This window comes from Diabrotica virgifera, chromosome 3 (assembly GCF_917563875.1).
Source record: "Diabrotica virgifera virgifera chromosome 3, PGI_DIABVI_V3a".
Taxonomy (NCBI): domain Eukaryota; kingdom Metazoa; phylum Arthropoda; class Insecta; order Coleoptera; family Chrysomelidae; genus Diabrotica; species Diabrotica virgifera.
This window is the reverse complement of record NC_065445.1, coordinates 68,356,329-68,374,104: the sequence shown is the minus strand read 5'-3', so window position 1 is coordinate 68,374,104 and position 17,776 is coordinate 68,356,329. Positions and strand designations below refer to the sequence as shown.

General features: G+C 34.2%; 1 protein-coding gene across 2 annotated transcripts in view; it reads left to right on the top strand.

The window, feature by feature from the left end:
- Positions 1–12,446, top strand: part of LOC126881110 (uncharacterized) — a 65,166-nt gene extending 52,720 nt beyond the window's left edge. Inside the window, exons 1-2 of one of the 2 annotated variants that reach the window (XM_050645156.1) lie at positions 4,672–4,757; positions 11,709–12,446. In XM_050645156.1, the coding sequence (XP_050501113.1) occupies positions 11,722–12,300 (579 nt within the window). In that variant the 5' untranslated portion in view covers positions 4,672–4,757; positions 11,709–11,721 and the 3' untranslated portion in view covers positions 12,301–12,446. Of the gene's footprint in view, positions 1–4,671; positions 4,758–11,708 lie in introns of those variants that run through there. The other variant, XM_050645155.1, reaches the window with a different exon arrangement.
- Positions 12,447–17,776: the final 5,330 nt, after the last annotated feature.

Here is a 17,776-nt window from a genome sequence, read left to right as displayed (position 1 = left end):
ATGTTGAATTTATTAAAATAAAAACATAATGTTATAGCAAAACAGTAATTTTTATAATAGAGAAACTAAACACACGATATTTTTCTTTGTATTTTTGAGGAATTTTAATGTAAGTATGTACATATTATAATGAAATTAAATTACTCTAAGACGCGTGGCAACTACCACCAACCAAATTGTATGACGCTACTTGTTCACCAACATCATCGCTGTCATTCATTTCTATGCAATTACTCTAAAATTTCTCTACTAACTGTTTAAAAACAATTTTTATAACATTTTTCCCATTATAAAGAGTGGATTTACTAGGTCCTATTTAAAAAATAAGTTGTCAATTATTCATGAACATGAATGAGTATGAAATTATTTTTGTTTTTTATCAAACCAATGATTTTACTTTGTTTAGGTCCTCAAGACGTTTTTTTTCTGGGAGCTGTCATTTTCCTTTTACTCGTGATACGAATTCCAGAAATCTGGAAGCCTTTGCCAGCTTGTACAGGTCTGTTTTGAATCAGTTGTAGTCTCTATTAAGTGTTTTAATATAGGTACTGCTTGTTTACTAGTTTTTTCCGTACTTTCATTTGCTGTGCTGATATTCATATCATAGGATGCTAATCTAGACCCTATGCTCTTCATTTGTCTATGTTTTCCAATTTCCTCATCGATTTTCTTACGTTTGCCTATAGAACCCTAACCTGTTAGTTTTGCCATCCACCTTTCTTCTTTAAAGTAGGTATTGGTGTCTATGTTTTCTTTCGTTCATCTGCTGATTTGTTATTCTGTTTTATAGAAACGTTATATCTTCTTATCCAAAAGCTCACTTTTGTATCATTTATTTTATTTATTTTTTTTAGGATCCACCTTTGTACTGTATATTTTCTGCGTATTGTAATTTTTTTTATTTTTTGTTAATCCACAGAGAACGGCAGTTCTCACCAGTGGCGCACAACACCCCTACATGCGACACTATATATACACGAAATTTTCGATTTTCTAAACCTGACTGAATTGAAAATTGGGCCAAATCCCATCTTAAAGTTTAGGAAAAGACTCGTCCATCCATATGTTACTTCTCCATTTTGGTCCAAGGGTGTGGATTTTACGGCCCTTCCCATTTAAAGCCTGTTTTTCGTTCTCGTCCCCAAAACTCCCAAAAATTTCAAAAATTTAAGCCCGACCTTTGCGGCTTCTGATAGCATAGATCATTACCTATCCAACGCATGTTTAATTTTGAAAATCGGTTATACCATTCAAAAGTTATCGAGCTCAGAAATATGACTCAATTTTTATTTAAAAAATGGAAAATGTTTGTGGATATGTATGTTTGTATGTATGTATGTGGAAAAGTTAAACCGATCTGAATTTTTTTTCGGTGTTTCAAGAGGGTGTGAGGGCCGATTCAGAACCGGTCTAATTTTTGACTTCTGAGTACCCGTAAGTTAGCTAGAGGACTAGGTAAATACAAAATAGCGTATTTTTTGGGCGTATATATCTTAGGTTCAAGGAAAGACAGGAAAACCGCAAATACACCAAATCAATAGGGTTGAGTTAAGCTTTCAAATGGCGCCTAAGCGATCAAGCTGAGACATACGCACTGCTCACCATAGCCAAAAAACTGAAAAATTAAACTTTGCAAATTTTGGTTTTTCGAAAATTACTCAAAATTTCAACGTACGAATTGCGCCAATAACTGAGCGTTTGTAGAAGGACTCAGGACGCGTCTAACGGTGTATACCTTATATCTGGGAAAATTCGAATTTTTAAGTTATAGGCTTCATAAGTATGATCAAATCTATTTCTTATGGGAAAAAACGGTTTTTCAAGCTCAATAATTCCTGTAATACGTTCAGTTATCATACTCGATCTTGGATGCATCAGATACTACTTGTCAACATCAGGTAAGCCGTTCAACAGTTATAGAGCTCCAAAAGTATAATTAGTCCAGGAACTGAAATTTTTCACTTCGCAATTTTTACAGAATGGATAGATTTGCTTAAAAATTTGACAATAAGTAGTGGATAGTCCAAGGATCAAAATCTATATGATGCCGAAAGACGCTTTTACCATGGGGTGGTTGTCACCTCATCTCGAGGGTGGAATTTTTTTTTATATTTTGACCGCAAATGCTGGAAAAAATATTAATTATAAGCAAAAAATGTTCATTATACGTTTTTTTTGATAAAATTAATAGTTTTCGATTTATTAGTTATCGAAGCTGTTAGTTTTATATCGGAAAGATTACCAGATAACGGCAGTTCTCGCCAGTGGCGCAGAAATAAACCCTCCTACACGCGACACTATTATATACACGAAATTTTCAATTTTCTAAATCTGACTGAATTGAAAATTTGGCCAACTCCCATCTTAAAGTTCAGAAAAGACTCACCCATTTATATGCCAACCATCGATTTTGGTCCAAGGGTGTAGATTTTAAGGCCATTCCTATTTAGGGTCTGTTTTTCGTTCTGGTCCCCAAAACTCCCAAAAACTTCGAAAATTTAAGTCCGACCTTTGCGGCTTCTAACAGTATTACGTTTCCAACGCAAGTCTAATTTTGAACATTACCAGAGAACGGCAGTTCTCGCTAGTGGCGCACACCCACACCACCCTACACGCGACACTATATATACACAAAATTTTCGATTTTCTAAATCTGACTGAATTGAAAATTGGGCCAACTCCCATCTTAAAGTTCAGAAAAGACTCACCCATTTATATGTCAACCATCGATTTTGGTCCAAGGGTGTAGATTTTACGACCCTTCCTATTTAGGATCTATTTTTCGTTCGCGTCACCAAAACTCTCAAAAAGTTTAAAAATTTGTCGCGGCTTCTAATAGAACTGATCATTACCTTTCCAACGCATGTCTAATTTTAAAAATCGGTTATACCATTCAAACGTTATAGAGCTTAGAAATGTGACTCAATTTTTATTTAAAAAAGGGAAAATGTTTGTGGGTATGTATGTATATGTGTTTGAAAGTTAAACCGATTTGATATTTTTTCTCTGTGTTTAAAGAGGGGGTCAGGGCCGATTTAGAGCCGGTGTAGTTTGTGACTTTTGACCACCCATAAGCCAGCTATAGGACTTGGTAGGTACAAAACGGCATATTTTTTGGGGGTATATATATTCGGATCAAGAAGAGGCAGGAGAACCGCAAATACATCAAATCAATAGTGTTGACTTTCAAATGGTGTCTAAGCCGTCAGGATTAGACATACATACGGCTCAGTATAGCCGAAAAACTGAAAAACTAAACTTTGAAAATTTTGGTTTTTCGACAATTCAACGTACGAATTGCACCAATACCTTAGCGTTTGTAGAAGGACTCAAGACGAATCTAACGATGTATACCATATATCCGGGAAAATTCGAATTTTTAGGTTATAGGCTTCATAAATATGATAAAATCTATTTCCTGTGGGAAAAACGGTTTCGAAAGCTCAATCATTCCTGTAATAGCTTCAGTTATCATACTTGACCTTAGATCCATCAGATACTACTGGTCAATACGTTTCAAACTCATGTTTACTGATCAAAATCGGTTAAGCCGTTTATAAGTTATTAAAATACAAAAGTATAATCCAATTAACGATTATTCCCCAAATGGTTTATGTAGTTGTAGTGGTTACGACGCTAAATTTGATCTGGCAACGGGCAATCCGACTTCATTTACCGGCCATCTGAATATATATTTTTTTTCAATATATTTCGAATAGAAAAAAATCTAGTGTACATTCGATGGACACTAGATCATTTGGAAGATAATGCAACAAAGGTGACAATTTATAAAGCTTGACGTGTAATAGAGGAACATTGCATTCAACTTCATACATTTAATGTATAAATAACTTTGAAAAACTCCTGATACAAGAATAAAAAACCGCTAAACGCCGTAAAAATGAGTGGCGCATAAAATATTCCAGCTACAAAAGATCTGATATGAATGTTACGTGGCGCGAAAATGGATTTTCATTTGATGCAAAACAAAATTTTAGTTTTATTTTAAAAATTTTTTCCATAATATTTGCTAAATTTGAAGTAAACGCGCCACAAAAGAGTTTCAAAATTCAAACTGTTTCAAAGTTACTCTTTTGTGGCGCGTTTACTTCAAATTTAGCAAATATTATGGAAAAATATTTTAAAATAAAACTAAAATTTTGTTTTGCATCAAATGAAAATCCATTTTCGCGCCACGTAACATTCATATCAGATCTTTTGTAGCTGGAATATTTTATGCGCCACTCATTTTTACGGCGTTTAGCGGTTTTTTATTCTTGTTTAATCATTACACAGAACTTTTGATACATTATTTTGTTGTACCTATTTGTAGCTATGATGAATCCTAGATTCCTAGATATTTCAATTGGTTCGTTTCTTTAACTCTTCCTCGTATTCTATTTCTAAATTGGTCATTCCTTTTTCCTTCCACCAGCTACCACCAGATATTTCTGTGGTATGTCTTAAAAGATCTTTTAAAACACTTCTGTTGTACCTGACCGGTTTGAAATTTATCTTTATTAAAAGTTCTTTTTGTCTTTATCATATTTCTCAAAAACATTTAAACTTAAATATTACTATGACGCAAATTGGTACCACTCTTTCATTGTTATTTTAAGAGATATCAAATTTTGTTTGATTAATTTATTATTAACCAGCTTTTCATTTTGCAATCAAAATATTAGGGTCATAATTTATCATTTTTGCATTAAAAATGCCTCTTGGTAGTTGATGGTAGCAGTTTTCGTATCACAGAGGTAAGTCAAACTCCAATATTTACCTCATTTAAGACATTTTTCATCGTGACTAAATTTTTTTAAAAACAAAATAGGATATTGTCAACTTATTCTTCTTTGAGTACTGTCCCCAAATGTTAGGCATCAGTAGCTTTTATGACAATTATTAGCCCATATTGTTCTCGATCTTGCGCAGCATGTAATAATTCATCTGCGGATAAGCTAGTCCATTGACGAAGGTTTCGGGGCAATGAATATTTCTTCCTACCAATTCCACTTTTTGCCTCAATCTTTTCATTGAATATTAACTGCAGTATCCAGTATCTGCTACCTTTCATTTTCATTATATCCCCTAGGAGTTCAAGTTTTCTCTCTTTTATCATTTTCGTTAAGTCTCCTTCGCCTTGACCTGTGCTGTTTAAGGCTTCTATGTTTGAAATGCGTTGAACCCATGATATTTTGAGCATCCTATGATACGACCACATCTCGAAGGCTTCTAATTTGTTCATCATATTAATCTTCATGAGTTTTCACAACCTATAGTAATACAGGATACACATAACATTTTAATAAGTTGGTTCTTAGTACTTATAAGTTCAGCTGAGAATTGTACAATATAGATCTAAGTTTTATAAGCGCTCCTGTTGCAATTTCTATACGAGTTTTAATGTCATCATCAGGATTTAGTGTCTCGATTATCTAACATCGTAGCTACTTGAAATGGGTAATCCTGGTATTGTCGTGAACTAGGTCCTTGTATTCTGACCTTAGGCGTATATTTTTCGTGTCTATAACATAATGTTGCTATACGCATTTTAGACGACGCTGCTCACCTTTTTCCCATCTTGATTGTGTAATTTGACAAATAAAACTATGAACTGCACTCTGCGTATTCTGGTTCGCAGATATTGTCTAAGATGGAATTTCAGTATTCAATGTTGTTCACTCCAATTTTAAAAACACCCTAGCTTATAATATTAATCTAGTGCTCTCTCCAATCAATATCTTCTTCTTCACGTGCCATATAAGAATTATCTGGCGTGTGGCGATCATCATCCCGAACGATTCTCGATCTTCTGCAACATGGAATAATTGCCCAGCTTTTGGGATCTAAGTCCATACACGAATGTTTTTTAACCAAAAAACTTGTTTTCTTTCTACACTTATACGGTCCTCTATTTTGCCTAAGGATCAGTTATCGTTATATCGATTTCTCACTATATGTCCCAGATAAGACATTTTCCGGAGTTTAACAGTCTTTAGCAGTTTTCTATCTTTGTTAAACCTCCTTAGTACTTCCTCATTAGTTTTTCGTGCTGTCCAAGGTATCTTTAGCATCCATCAATTAATTCACATTTCCAATGCTTCAATTAGCTTCATGTTCGATGCCTGTAGTGTCTACGAGTACACTTCTGCACATAAAAAAGTACAGACCAAACATAGCACTTCACCATTCTTTGTCATAGTTCTAATTTTCATAAAAATAGGTTTTGTAAAAAAACGAATATCCAAGAAATGGCAACAAGAAGCACAGAACCGTGAAGAGTGGCGAAGAATGGGAGAGACCTATGTCCAGCAGTGGACAGAAGAGGTTGCATGATGATGATGATGATGAGGTTTTGCTATTCTGCATTTTATTTCTATCTCTGGATCTAGTTGGTCCGTTATGACTGTTCCCAAATATGTCATTTTGTGAACTTTTTCAACGTGGACTCCATTTATTTGAAGCATCTGGATGTGGGTTATGGTTATGACTAAAAACTAAAAATTTGATTTTGTTTGAGTTAATTTAATGCCTGTTTTCTCCCTTACTAAGCAGGATTTGGAGACCTTCAATATTTTCTGACAGAATTACTGTATTAGTGCAGCCGATATGTGAAACAATTGTGCATTTAATGATAGAAGTATATAATTCGGACCACATATACTACACATATAAAGGTTCAAAATTAGATGGGAGGCAATCTCAGATTTTGCCTTTTACAAAAATGGCATTGATTCAAAATGGCGACTATACATTGTGACTAATAGCACGATAACTTTTGAACGAGACTTCAGATTTCAACCAAATTTGGTATATAGGTTCTTTTTTTGATGTATAAGATCGGGGTTTTGAACCGGAAGAATCGGTTTACCAGAAGTTGTGTTTTTCCTGGTTTTTATGTAAAAATATGCTGTTGTTTTTTTCAATTCTTTCACCCTGTATGTATTAATTTTTCAAAAAGTTAATACCACCATTGAAAAGAACGTAAAAATATTTTTTAGGAAATATTAGTTATGTTAATTACCATTTAATAAATGCAAAACGTATCTTCACATGTACCTATATGCGGCAGATTCGTGCAAGTATTATAAGAATTATTGTGCATTTAATGGCAGAAGCATATAATTTGGACCACATATAGGTACTACACATATAAAGCTTTAAATTTAGATACGAGGCCATCTCAGTTTTTGTTCCTTATACAAAAATGGCGGGCATTCAAAATGGCGACTATACATATGTATGTGACTAATAGCACGATAACTTTTGAACGAAACGTCAGATTTCAACCAAATTTGGTATATAGGTTCTTTTTTGATGAATAATATCGAGATCTTGAACCGGAAGAATCGGTTTACCAGAATTTGTGTTTTTACTGTTTTTTTTATGTAATAATATGTTGTTTCTTTTTCAATTCTTTCACCCTGTATATATAAATTTTTCAAACAGGTAATAACGCCATTGAAAAGAGTGTAAATATCTTTTTTAGGAAATATTTTGAACTTTTCAGTTGTGTTAATTACCATTTAATAAATGCATAACGTATGTTCACATGTACCTATGGGCGGCAGATTCATTTTGAATGCCCGCCATTTTTGTAAAAGACTAAATCTGAGATGGCCATACATCTAAATTTGAATCTTTGTATGTGTAGTATGTGTGGTCTAAATTATATGCTTCTACCATTAAATGCACAATAATTCTTATATTATTATTTGCACGAATCTGCCGCACATAGGTACCTACATGTGAAGATACGTTATGCTTGTATTAAATGGTAATTCATATAACTAAAGAGTTCAAAACATTTCCTAAAAAGTATTTTTACGCTCTTTTCAACGCCGGTATCACCTTTTTGAAAAATTAATATATACAGGGTGAAAGAATTGAAAAAGCAATAACATATTTTTACATAAAAAAAACAGTAAAAACACAAATTCTGGTCAACCGATTCTTCCAGTTCAAGACCTCGATATTATTCATCAAAAAAAGAACCTATATACCAAATTTGGTTGAAATCTGACATCTCGTTCAAAAGTTATCGTGCTATTAGTCACATATGTATAGTCGCCATTTTGAATGCCCGCCATTTTTGTAAAAGGAACAAAAACTGAGATGTCTCCCATCTAATTTTGAACCTTTATATGTGTAGTATATGTGGTCCAAATTATATGCTTCTATCATTAAATGCACAATTCTTATAATATTTGCACGAATCTGCCGCATTATATCGTCCGCATATCTAATTACATAAAGTAGTTTCACGTTGATTTTTATTCCATATGGCGGCCGCCTTTCAAGTGTCTTTTTAAATAACTGGTCCGAGTTAACATTGAACAATGTTGGGGACAAAATGAAACCTTGTTTGACTCCTCGTTGTATGGAGATTTGTTTTTTGTTTTGTTTTGTTATTTGTTTTGTTGCCATGTGTTTTCTGTCGAATGGTGTGATCAGTAGATTTCGATTTAGGTTTTAACACTTGCACTCTCGTTTATTTCGATCAAATTTTTTTTTTATATTTTCACTGTGTGATTATTATTACATAAGATGTATAAAGTTGTTAGAAATTATTTCTTTAATGCAAGACACGCTCGGGTGGAATTTTTATCTAGCTTTAAAGGATGTCATAGCAAACGAAGTTATAAATAATGTTATTATCAATTATATGATAAACTATGCCCAAATCTGAACTCATAAAAGTTGCTCTCGACAATTAAAGATTAAAATAACTGCATTCGTATGCACACTTATATCTTTTTCTAAAAATTTGTTCATACAAATTGTAATAAATACTAGAACAGTTACATCATAGATCGATTATAAATTGTATCAAATTGTTAACATTTTGTGGACTGGATTGATAATTAATTTTATTGATTAACGTGTGCACTCAACAAGGTCTTGAAATTTGTAAGCACTCTAATTAAAAACATACAAATAATAATTATTATATTATCATTCTAGTAATTTTCTAACTATTTCATAAATTAAATAAAAATAGACGGCTTCGTTTTGATTCAATTTGAGACTCTTGTCATCCCCTGACATGTGTTTCTAGGTTTACCCGTTATCAAAGAGGCTTTGCAATATTCTATCAACGTATGCCTTTAGCGACCTCGTACGAGGTAAGCTGAAGTGAGCGTCGATAATGATTAACCTTCGGAGTACGAAGACTGGGTCAAACGTGACCCGAAATTCACCTATTTCTTAATATTTTGTGAAATAATTATTTTACAAATCCGATTGATCGTAAGTTCTCCTTATTTGTTTTAATCTATTTTTTCGTATATAATTCGTGAACATGCAAATTACAGTTTTTCATCGACGTAACATCTAGGATGCCGGGTCAGTCCTGACCCGGTCTTCGGATTTCGAAGCATATTTTCAATATGTTTGTAGGTACACGTAAATCGCAGCCGTCTCTGTTTACGGGTATACGTATTCAAATATATGTCCGGAGCGAATTTACCTATGCCCGTTTTCTGTAAGGTATTAAAATCTTGCCGTCGCACCGGAGCGAACTAGAACTAGTATATGCCCATGGGGAACCATCTTAAAAAATTCAAATACAATAATTTAGGATTATAATTGCTATGTTTTTTTGATTTTTGTTGAATTAAAGATACTGTCTAATAATACTGACTATTTAAAACATCCTTATAAATAAAATGAGAATGGGTCACGCTTGACCCATCATCGTAATCTAAGTAAGTCAAATAATCTCCGTACTCCGAAAGTACAAATTTAAAATTTTCTGTATTTTAAAATAGTTCAAACGACCCGTGACGTCACATACTTTAACTATATGGTTCCGTTTATGGTTATATTTAGGTATATTCTTCCGCTTCTTCTTTAGTTTATTGGCCTCCACCTACTTGGGTATTTGGCCAGCTCGTCGTCGCGGAATAAAGGAAAAATATTTATATTCTAATGAGATTTATCGTATGTTATTGTAATAATATATACCAGTTTTTTGAGATTGGAGTTTGATATAGTTATTGAAGGAAAAGACAGAAGGTTTACTATGGAAAATAAAACCATTTTGTAAAAGTACCTACAAATTTTCTATGAATAGTTCAAACGATCAAAAACACTTGTAACGTCACATAACTGCATTTTCTACTGACGTTTATAATGTCTAATTTAAAATTATATACAATTTTGTTTACTTTGTTGGTTCAGAATGTAAACATATAGCCCGATGACGTCACGACGCGTTTTGGGCTGGCTGGTATAATTTGAATTTTTAATCGCCTTTAGGGGCCAAACGAAAAACAAACAAAACTTTTTTATCTTTGATACACGTTTTAAATTATGTTCTGTTGTGATTTATAACATTTTTTTTTGAATTAAAAATTTTATGAAAGTTCCCTATTTTGTAAACTGATCTCTGGCTTCAGCTGTTCTTATTAGTCTAGTCGCAACATAGGGGGTCCCGTGGACACTTTTAGTTCGCCGCGATTTGATGGTGGTATTATACGTTTTTTGGGTCGCTGAATCCAATGGAAGTGGCCTGGAAGCCCAAATGTGGTGCGTTTAATTGTTATTAACAAATTATCGTAAAATTAGGTGTTTTTCAGGAATTATTAGAAGCCCTGTAAATAAATTGACAGTGTTAAGGTCTTCTCTGGTGTATTTTTGGTCGCTGAATCGAATGCGACTAGTCGCGATTACTCAAAATGTGTTCGTATTTTGTTAATAACAAAATAATTGTTTATTCAAGTTTGTAGTCTTTTTCATAGTATTTTTATACGCTAAATCGATTGTCACTAGTCGTGATAGCTTAAACCACGTTCCGACTTTATTATTAATAAATTATTGCAAAAATAACGATTTATGGTACGTTTACTCACGGTTTTTGCTCTAAATAAAAAAAAAACCACTTGGAATGCCATGAAATTTGTCATGCACGTAGCTAACATGTCAAACAAAACAAGTGATATTGTGCCGATGTGTGCTTTTACCCTGGGGGTGACTTTCACCCCGTTTCGGGGGTGAAAGAAGAAACCTTTAAAATAAGCCCGGAATTAAGTAAACTGATTAATTCTAAGCAACGTTTGTTCTTTACAGTTTTTTCACTAAGTCAATACTTTTCGAGTTATTTGAAAAGTATTGACTTAGTGGAAAAACTGTATAGAACAAAAGTTGCTTAGAATTAATCAGTTTATCCACTTCCGGAATTATTTTAAAGGTTTCTTTTTTCACCCCCGAAAAGGGGTGAAACTCACCCCCAGGGTAAAAGCAGACATCGGCACAATATAACTTGTTTTGTTTGACATGTTAGCTACGTGTATGCCAAATTTTATGCCAATCCAAGTGGTTTTTTAAAATTTAGAGCAAAAACCGTGAGTGAACGTACTATAAACCGTTATTTTTGCAATAATTTATTAATAACAAAGTCGGAACGTGGTTTAAGCTATCACGGGGTGTACTTCTGTACTTACTATAAAATATAAATTATATTTCACTATTTAGCTATAATATATATTATAGTATAGCTCCCCGTGCGTGACAAACTAGTATTCATAATAATTATCAAAAAACAGATTTAACAAATGAATTATATTATGTATTTTAAACACTATCAAAAATGTCCCAATTGTATTGAACTTTATACAATTCCACATAAGGTCTCTGAGTCTCCAACTTGTATTCCCCGAACGATTTACGAGAAATAATAGGTAGTTAATGTGTCTTTTTTGTTTCAGATAAATACCAAAGATGTCAACGGAGGTGAAGACGATTTCTGCGAGAGCCATTACGAAACTAAAAATGGAAGAAACACAGCCAAGACTGACCAGATCATCGTCGTTAGATAAAATAAAAAAATTCAACACATTCATCTGCTCCCAACAGTACTACGTGTTGCCAGCTCTACTTAATTGGCTAAAATCTTCACAAACCAATCTACAAGCATCAACAGAGAGCACGATATATTTCCTAAGGGCATTTATTTTTAATGCTTTCTTCAAGTTCTACCTGCTGTTCTTCCGGAAACAACAGTTCAGTGTGGAGCAAATTAAAATTGTCGCAAAGAAAGTTATCGCAGTCGTGATTTCGAATTTCTTTGAGACGTTCTCAAAATGTTTCGAACCAACTTTTCTACTTATGGCCGGTGTCTACTTTGGTTGCTTTATCGTATGCATGCAGTTACTATTTACTATTTATTTAATGTATTTACTGTTTTTACCACTTGGGTTCCTATTTCTTATGGGCTGTATGATGAGTATTCAGTATCTCTGCTACAAGACTATGATTCCTGCTAGACCTCTTAGTGGAAAGGGGAAAAAATTAAAGTGATTTTAGGTTATTTTACAGACTTTTCCACTTACATTAAGTGACCGTAATATAGATGGTTTTTAATTTTATAGAGATTCGACTTGTGGACTTTGTAGTTAATTAGGAAAACTATGTTTTTTTGTACAATAAAAAAATTTATATACACATTTGTTCGAGTTTACTTTCTATAATATATAAGGAACGCAGCTAGTTTATACTAATGTAAATGATGCTTATGAAATCTAAAAAAAAGAAACCTAAACAAAAAAGAAGAAGAAAAATTAATAAAAAAATATCATTAGAAATAAAAAATACTGAGAATGTGAACAGTGAATATTATGTGGAGCAAAATCCGAGATTCTGTTATAAAGACACAGACAGAATATCTACAAAAGACAGCAGAAACCCGAAAATCTTGGATGACTTAAAAAATACTGGAAATTATGGAACAAAGAAAATATAGAAACAAAAACACAGATAAATACAGAGAAAAACATAAATTAATAAGGAACAAAATAAAAGAGGCTAAGGAAAGTGGATAAATACTTGCATTGAAGTGAAAGAATTACAGAAAAAAATAATGAATATAAGTTAATAAGAAAGAATTCTCTGAAAAATCACGAACAAATACACCTAACCGATTAATTGACAAAAACAATAAACCTATTAATAACCCAATTGAAATAAAACAAGTATGGACTAAATACATTGAAACATCTTTTCATGGACGCAAGAACGGAACCAACACAAATTGATAGCGGAGATGAAAAGTAAAACATGTTATAGACAACTCAAAATCTAGCAGAGCTCTTGGGTCAGGTGAAGTTCATATCTAACTGATTATACTTATAATAGATGAAGATAATTTAAGCGCAATAACTATCACTATAAAAAGGATATTTCAAATACTCCGTTTTTGTCGTACTAAGCTTTAAACCTTTTTCCTTAAGAGCTTGCCTCCACTGTTTCAGTTAGTTTTTATTCTAAATCTCTTTGAGCATTTCTTACTAACATTAGCATCAGCATACATTAAGCATCAGCGAATGTTACCCTGTAGTTTCCCTGTTGTCTGATCCAACATTAATGAGGATAAATAAGGACTAAGTACCTACAGAGCTCTGATGCATTCCTACTTTCACATGAAATTTACTATTTAAACTATTTTCATCTCGAATACATTTAAGGCAAGCGTCCACAGACCCGCATCGTACGCATCGTACGCAACGGATTTTAGTTTGCCTTGTACAGAAACTTATGTAACCGCGTCCACTGATCCGCATCGTACGGATCGCATTATCGATTGTCAAACTAAAATCCGTTGCGTACGATGCGGGTCTGTGGACGCTTGGCTTTAATCGGATTAAAATCATTTGCGTTCTTTGATGGTTTAAATTTGTATAGTTTCTGCTTTAGCTTTTGGTACTGCTAGTACCGCTTCCTCTTTGGTGACCCCATAGTTTTGAAAATCTGTGTCCGACCTTTTGGCTTGCCACTGTTTGTATAGTTTCTTAAACTTCGTTTGACCACCACCAGGTCACCAGATCGCCGTCGTTAGATAAAATAAAAAAAAATCAACACATTCATCTGCTCCCAACAGTACTACGTGTTGCCAGCTCTACTTAATTGGCTGAAATCTTCATAAACCAATCTACAAGCATCAACAGAGCACGATATATAGTTCCTAAGAGCATTTATTCTTAATGCTTTCAGATAATGCCTTCTAATTTCCTAAGAGAAATCAGATATCAAATACAGAACAATTATTTTACATTATAGAAAATCGAGAAGCCTTTGTAAATGGTGGTCGCCAACGTCGGATAATTCTAATATGAAGATATAAGGAACACATATATTTTATACTGATGTACATGATGCTTATTAAGTCCAAGAAACAAAAGTCTTAACAGAAGTAAGACTTAAATGAAATTCTTCACACCCGCGAAATAATATGCGGCAGGGAATTCTACGCCAGAGTAACGCCAAAGACAAACAAGTACTTAGTAGAATAATAATAATAATAATAATATATTCCATCATTCCTAACTCAGGGAACCACTTATTTAATACCGAAGGATCAAAATAACAGCCAAGATCCAGCCAAATACCGCCCAATTACTTGTCTTCCAACTTTGTATAAATTGGTCACATCCTGTGTAGCCCGGCGTATCTACCAACACTTTGTTCTGAACAAAATCATAGAGCCTCAACAGAAAGGATGCGCTAAGGGTTCCATGGGTTGCAAAGAACAACTCATCATCGACTCAGTCATTTCTAACCAGGAATATTCCAAAAAGAGGAATCTTTTTACTGCCTTCATTGATTACAAGAAGGCCTTTGATTCAGTGCCGCATGAATGGCTTATAGATATATTGAGAATATATAAAGTCGATGATAATATAGTGACCTTTTTAGAGCATATAATGACAGAGTGGAAAACTAGAATTAACCTTCAAATACCTGGTGAAAATAACATCGAAACTGAAAATATCGCAATCAGCCGGGGCCTGTTTCAAGGAGATTCGTTGAGTCCTCTGTGGTTCTGTCTAGCTATGAACCCACTATCTCAGCTATTGAACTCCACAGATGCAGGTTTTAGCATCAAAAATAACAAAAATGTGGTGGCGAAGCTTAATCATTTATTGTACTTGGATGATTTGAAATTAATGGCTTCCACTCGAAACCAACTCGATGAGATGCTAAAAACTGTAGATGCTAAAAACTGTAGAAACTTTTTCTAATGATATTAGTATGCACTTCAGACTAGACAAGAGCCGTATTTTAAATATAGTCAGAGGAAGAGTACAGCCCGGGGGATTCGATATGCAAAATGGCCAGAACATCGAGGCCATGGGCGAAAACGATATGTACAAATATCTTGGGGTGAAGCAAACGCGGAAAATTGACATAAGCAAATGAAAACTGAGATAACTACTGAGTTTATAGGAAGGGTAAAACAGCTGCTTCGTTCACAGCTTAACAGTAAAAATTTGTTTAAGGCACTAAACACCTACGCTTGTTCCGCGCTTAGCTATTCATTTGGTATTGTTAAGTGGACAAAAACGGATATAGAAAATCTTCAGCGAAAAGTACGAACACACCTCACAAAGGCACAAAAACACCATTTTAAAAGTGCAGTAGAGCGAACGAAATTACCACGGTATTTAGGAGGAAGAGGACTTATGGATATAGGTGAGCAATTAGATAAACAGATTGCTAATTTAAGAACTTATTTTCAGATGCAGGCTGAGACATCTACTCTTCATCGCGCTATTTGCGCAGTAGATGACACAACACCGATCAAACTGAGGAAACCAGAAATGCTCATAAACCACCTTACTAAGGACGAAAAAATGCGCACCTGGATGGGCAAACCTCTGCACGGGCGACATCCCAGTGAGGTCAGCCAAGACTATGTCGACAATACGGCGTCGAACTATTGGTTGGCATCAGGAAAGATGTTCCCTGAAACAGAAGGTTCATTGTTGCCCATTCAGGATCAGGTTATACTTTATACCAACTAAAAATTACCTGAAATATATCGTCAAATACCCTCAGATCCAGAACGACAGATGCCGATATGGATGTCGAACCCAAGAAACCATCCAAAACCTTACAGGGGGCTGTCAGGCATTTGCTGCAACTGAATACAAGGAACGGCATGACTCAGTAGGAAAGATCCTTCATCAGGAGATAGTTATCAAGCTGGGACTTCTTCAGACGGACCATCTCCCATATTATCATTACGTCCCTCAGAGTATGCTTGAGAATGACAACTACAAGCTATACTGGGACCGCACTGTACTCACAGATCAAACAGTGGCACATAATAGACCAGATCTCGTACTAGTCAATAAATTAACAAGACAAACAACACTAATTGATGTGGCGATACCTACCAACAATAATTTGCGAACTAAATTTACTGAAAAGATCGCCAAATACAGAGATCTGGAAACTCAAATACGAAGACAATGGAGAATGCAAAGTACCCAGACGATACCTATTATTATGTCTACTACTGGAGTCATTCCGAAGAACTTCCTCGAAAACATAAAAAAGCTGGGTCTAAATGAACACCTTTATAAGACCATGCAGAAAGCTGTACCTACTAAGAGCGACGGCCAGATGTGTACGAAAATTTCTGGGAGATACCAGCATACCAAGTCACCTATATAGGGCTCGATAACACGGAAAGTGTCCCACCAGAGCTCAATCCTTTTGATACCGTAGGTATCTGGGATGAGTCAATTTTCCCCTTAGAGGGAGTGTGAGCCGTATGGCTAAATCTGACAGCGTTTAGAAATTAATACACAACAATGGAAGAATCCCCATTCCACGAACATACGCCTGTTTTGGATTACTTCGACAACGAATATTTTACTGTGCAAAATAAGAAGAACGAAAGTAAATTGCAAATTACATTGTTGTTTATTGGAATAATTATTAGCGCCATTTACTTTCTTACTTCTTATGTTGCACAGTAAAATATTCGTTGTCGAAGTAATCCAAAACAGGCGTATGTTCGTAGAATGGCCCATACTTAATTTATGTTGAAATCTATCGAAAAACGTTCAGAAATAAGTAGGGATATACCAGTGTGCTATTCGTAGATCTTGAAAGACTTGGTGACCCATTAAATACACTCAACCAAACTTATTTGGAATCATCTGATATTTTTTATTATCGCGAATTAATGCTGAATTAAATTTTCTTCAATCACATCTCTCAGGAGCCTAACTACTAGTTATAGAACCAAATCAACATACCCGCGAGCTATTAAAGTTGGTTGCATGAAAATTAAAGGATTTTTTACCGATCATAGTCCAAGACGCACACTGATCATAGTTCCTTCACAGAAAATGACCCTTCCTCTTTTATATTTATGAACAAATCTGTCAGTTTCCGTTCTTTTTCTCTTCCTCGCTCTCTAAGTAAACGAATTCGTTAATCATCCGATTTTACACATTCTTCTTTCGTTTGAAAATAGCACTCTTTTCGAATTTCCAATGTTCCAGTTTTGGTATTGAAGTCACCAATTTACATGATCAATCTTACAAGAACCTACAGGTCGAGCAAGTCTCGTAAATTTCACGATTGCGAGCCACGCTTCACGCAACCGTGTTTGCGTACTTGTGTTTCAAGTTGCGTGGTCGTACGGAGTTATATTTACCAAATTTAAATATAATCGTTTTCAAAATTAAATCAATATGTCAATATGGCTACTGGGTGTAAAAGATAAATCTTATTCTATCTGTTCTTAATGAGTTTTAGATAATTTTAGTTGTATTTCTTTGTAATTTTGTGTTGTACAAAGATTAATTTAACATTTTCTCTGGAAGTATTAATTTAGAAAGATAATATGCTTCATTGGTGTTGTGTTTTGAAGTGTGAAATGTGATAAAGTCAAGATAAAGTTCACTTTTAAACTGAACTAAATAAGGTATCTGAGAGACAACAATGGTTAAATGCAATACAATGTACAGGTTTTACTAGCGAA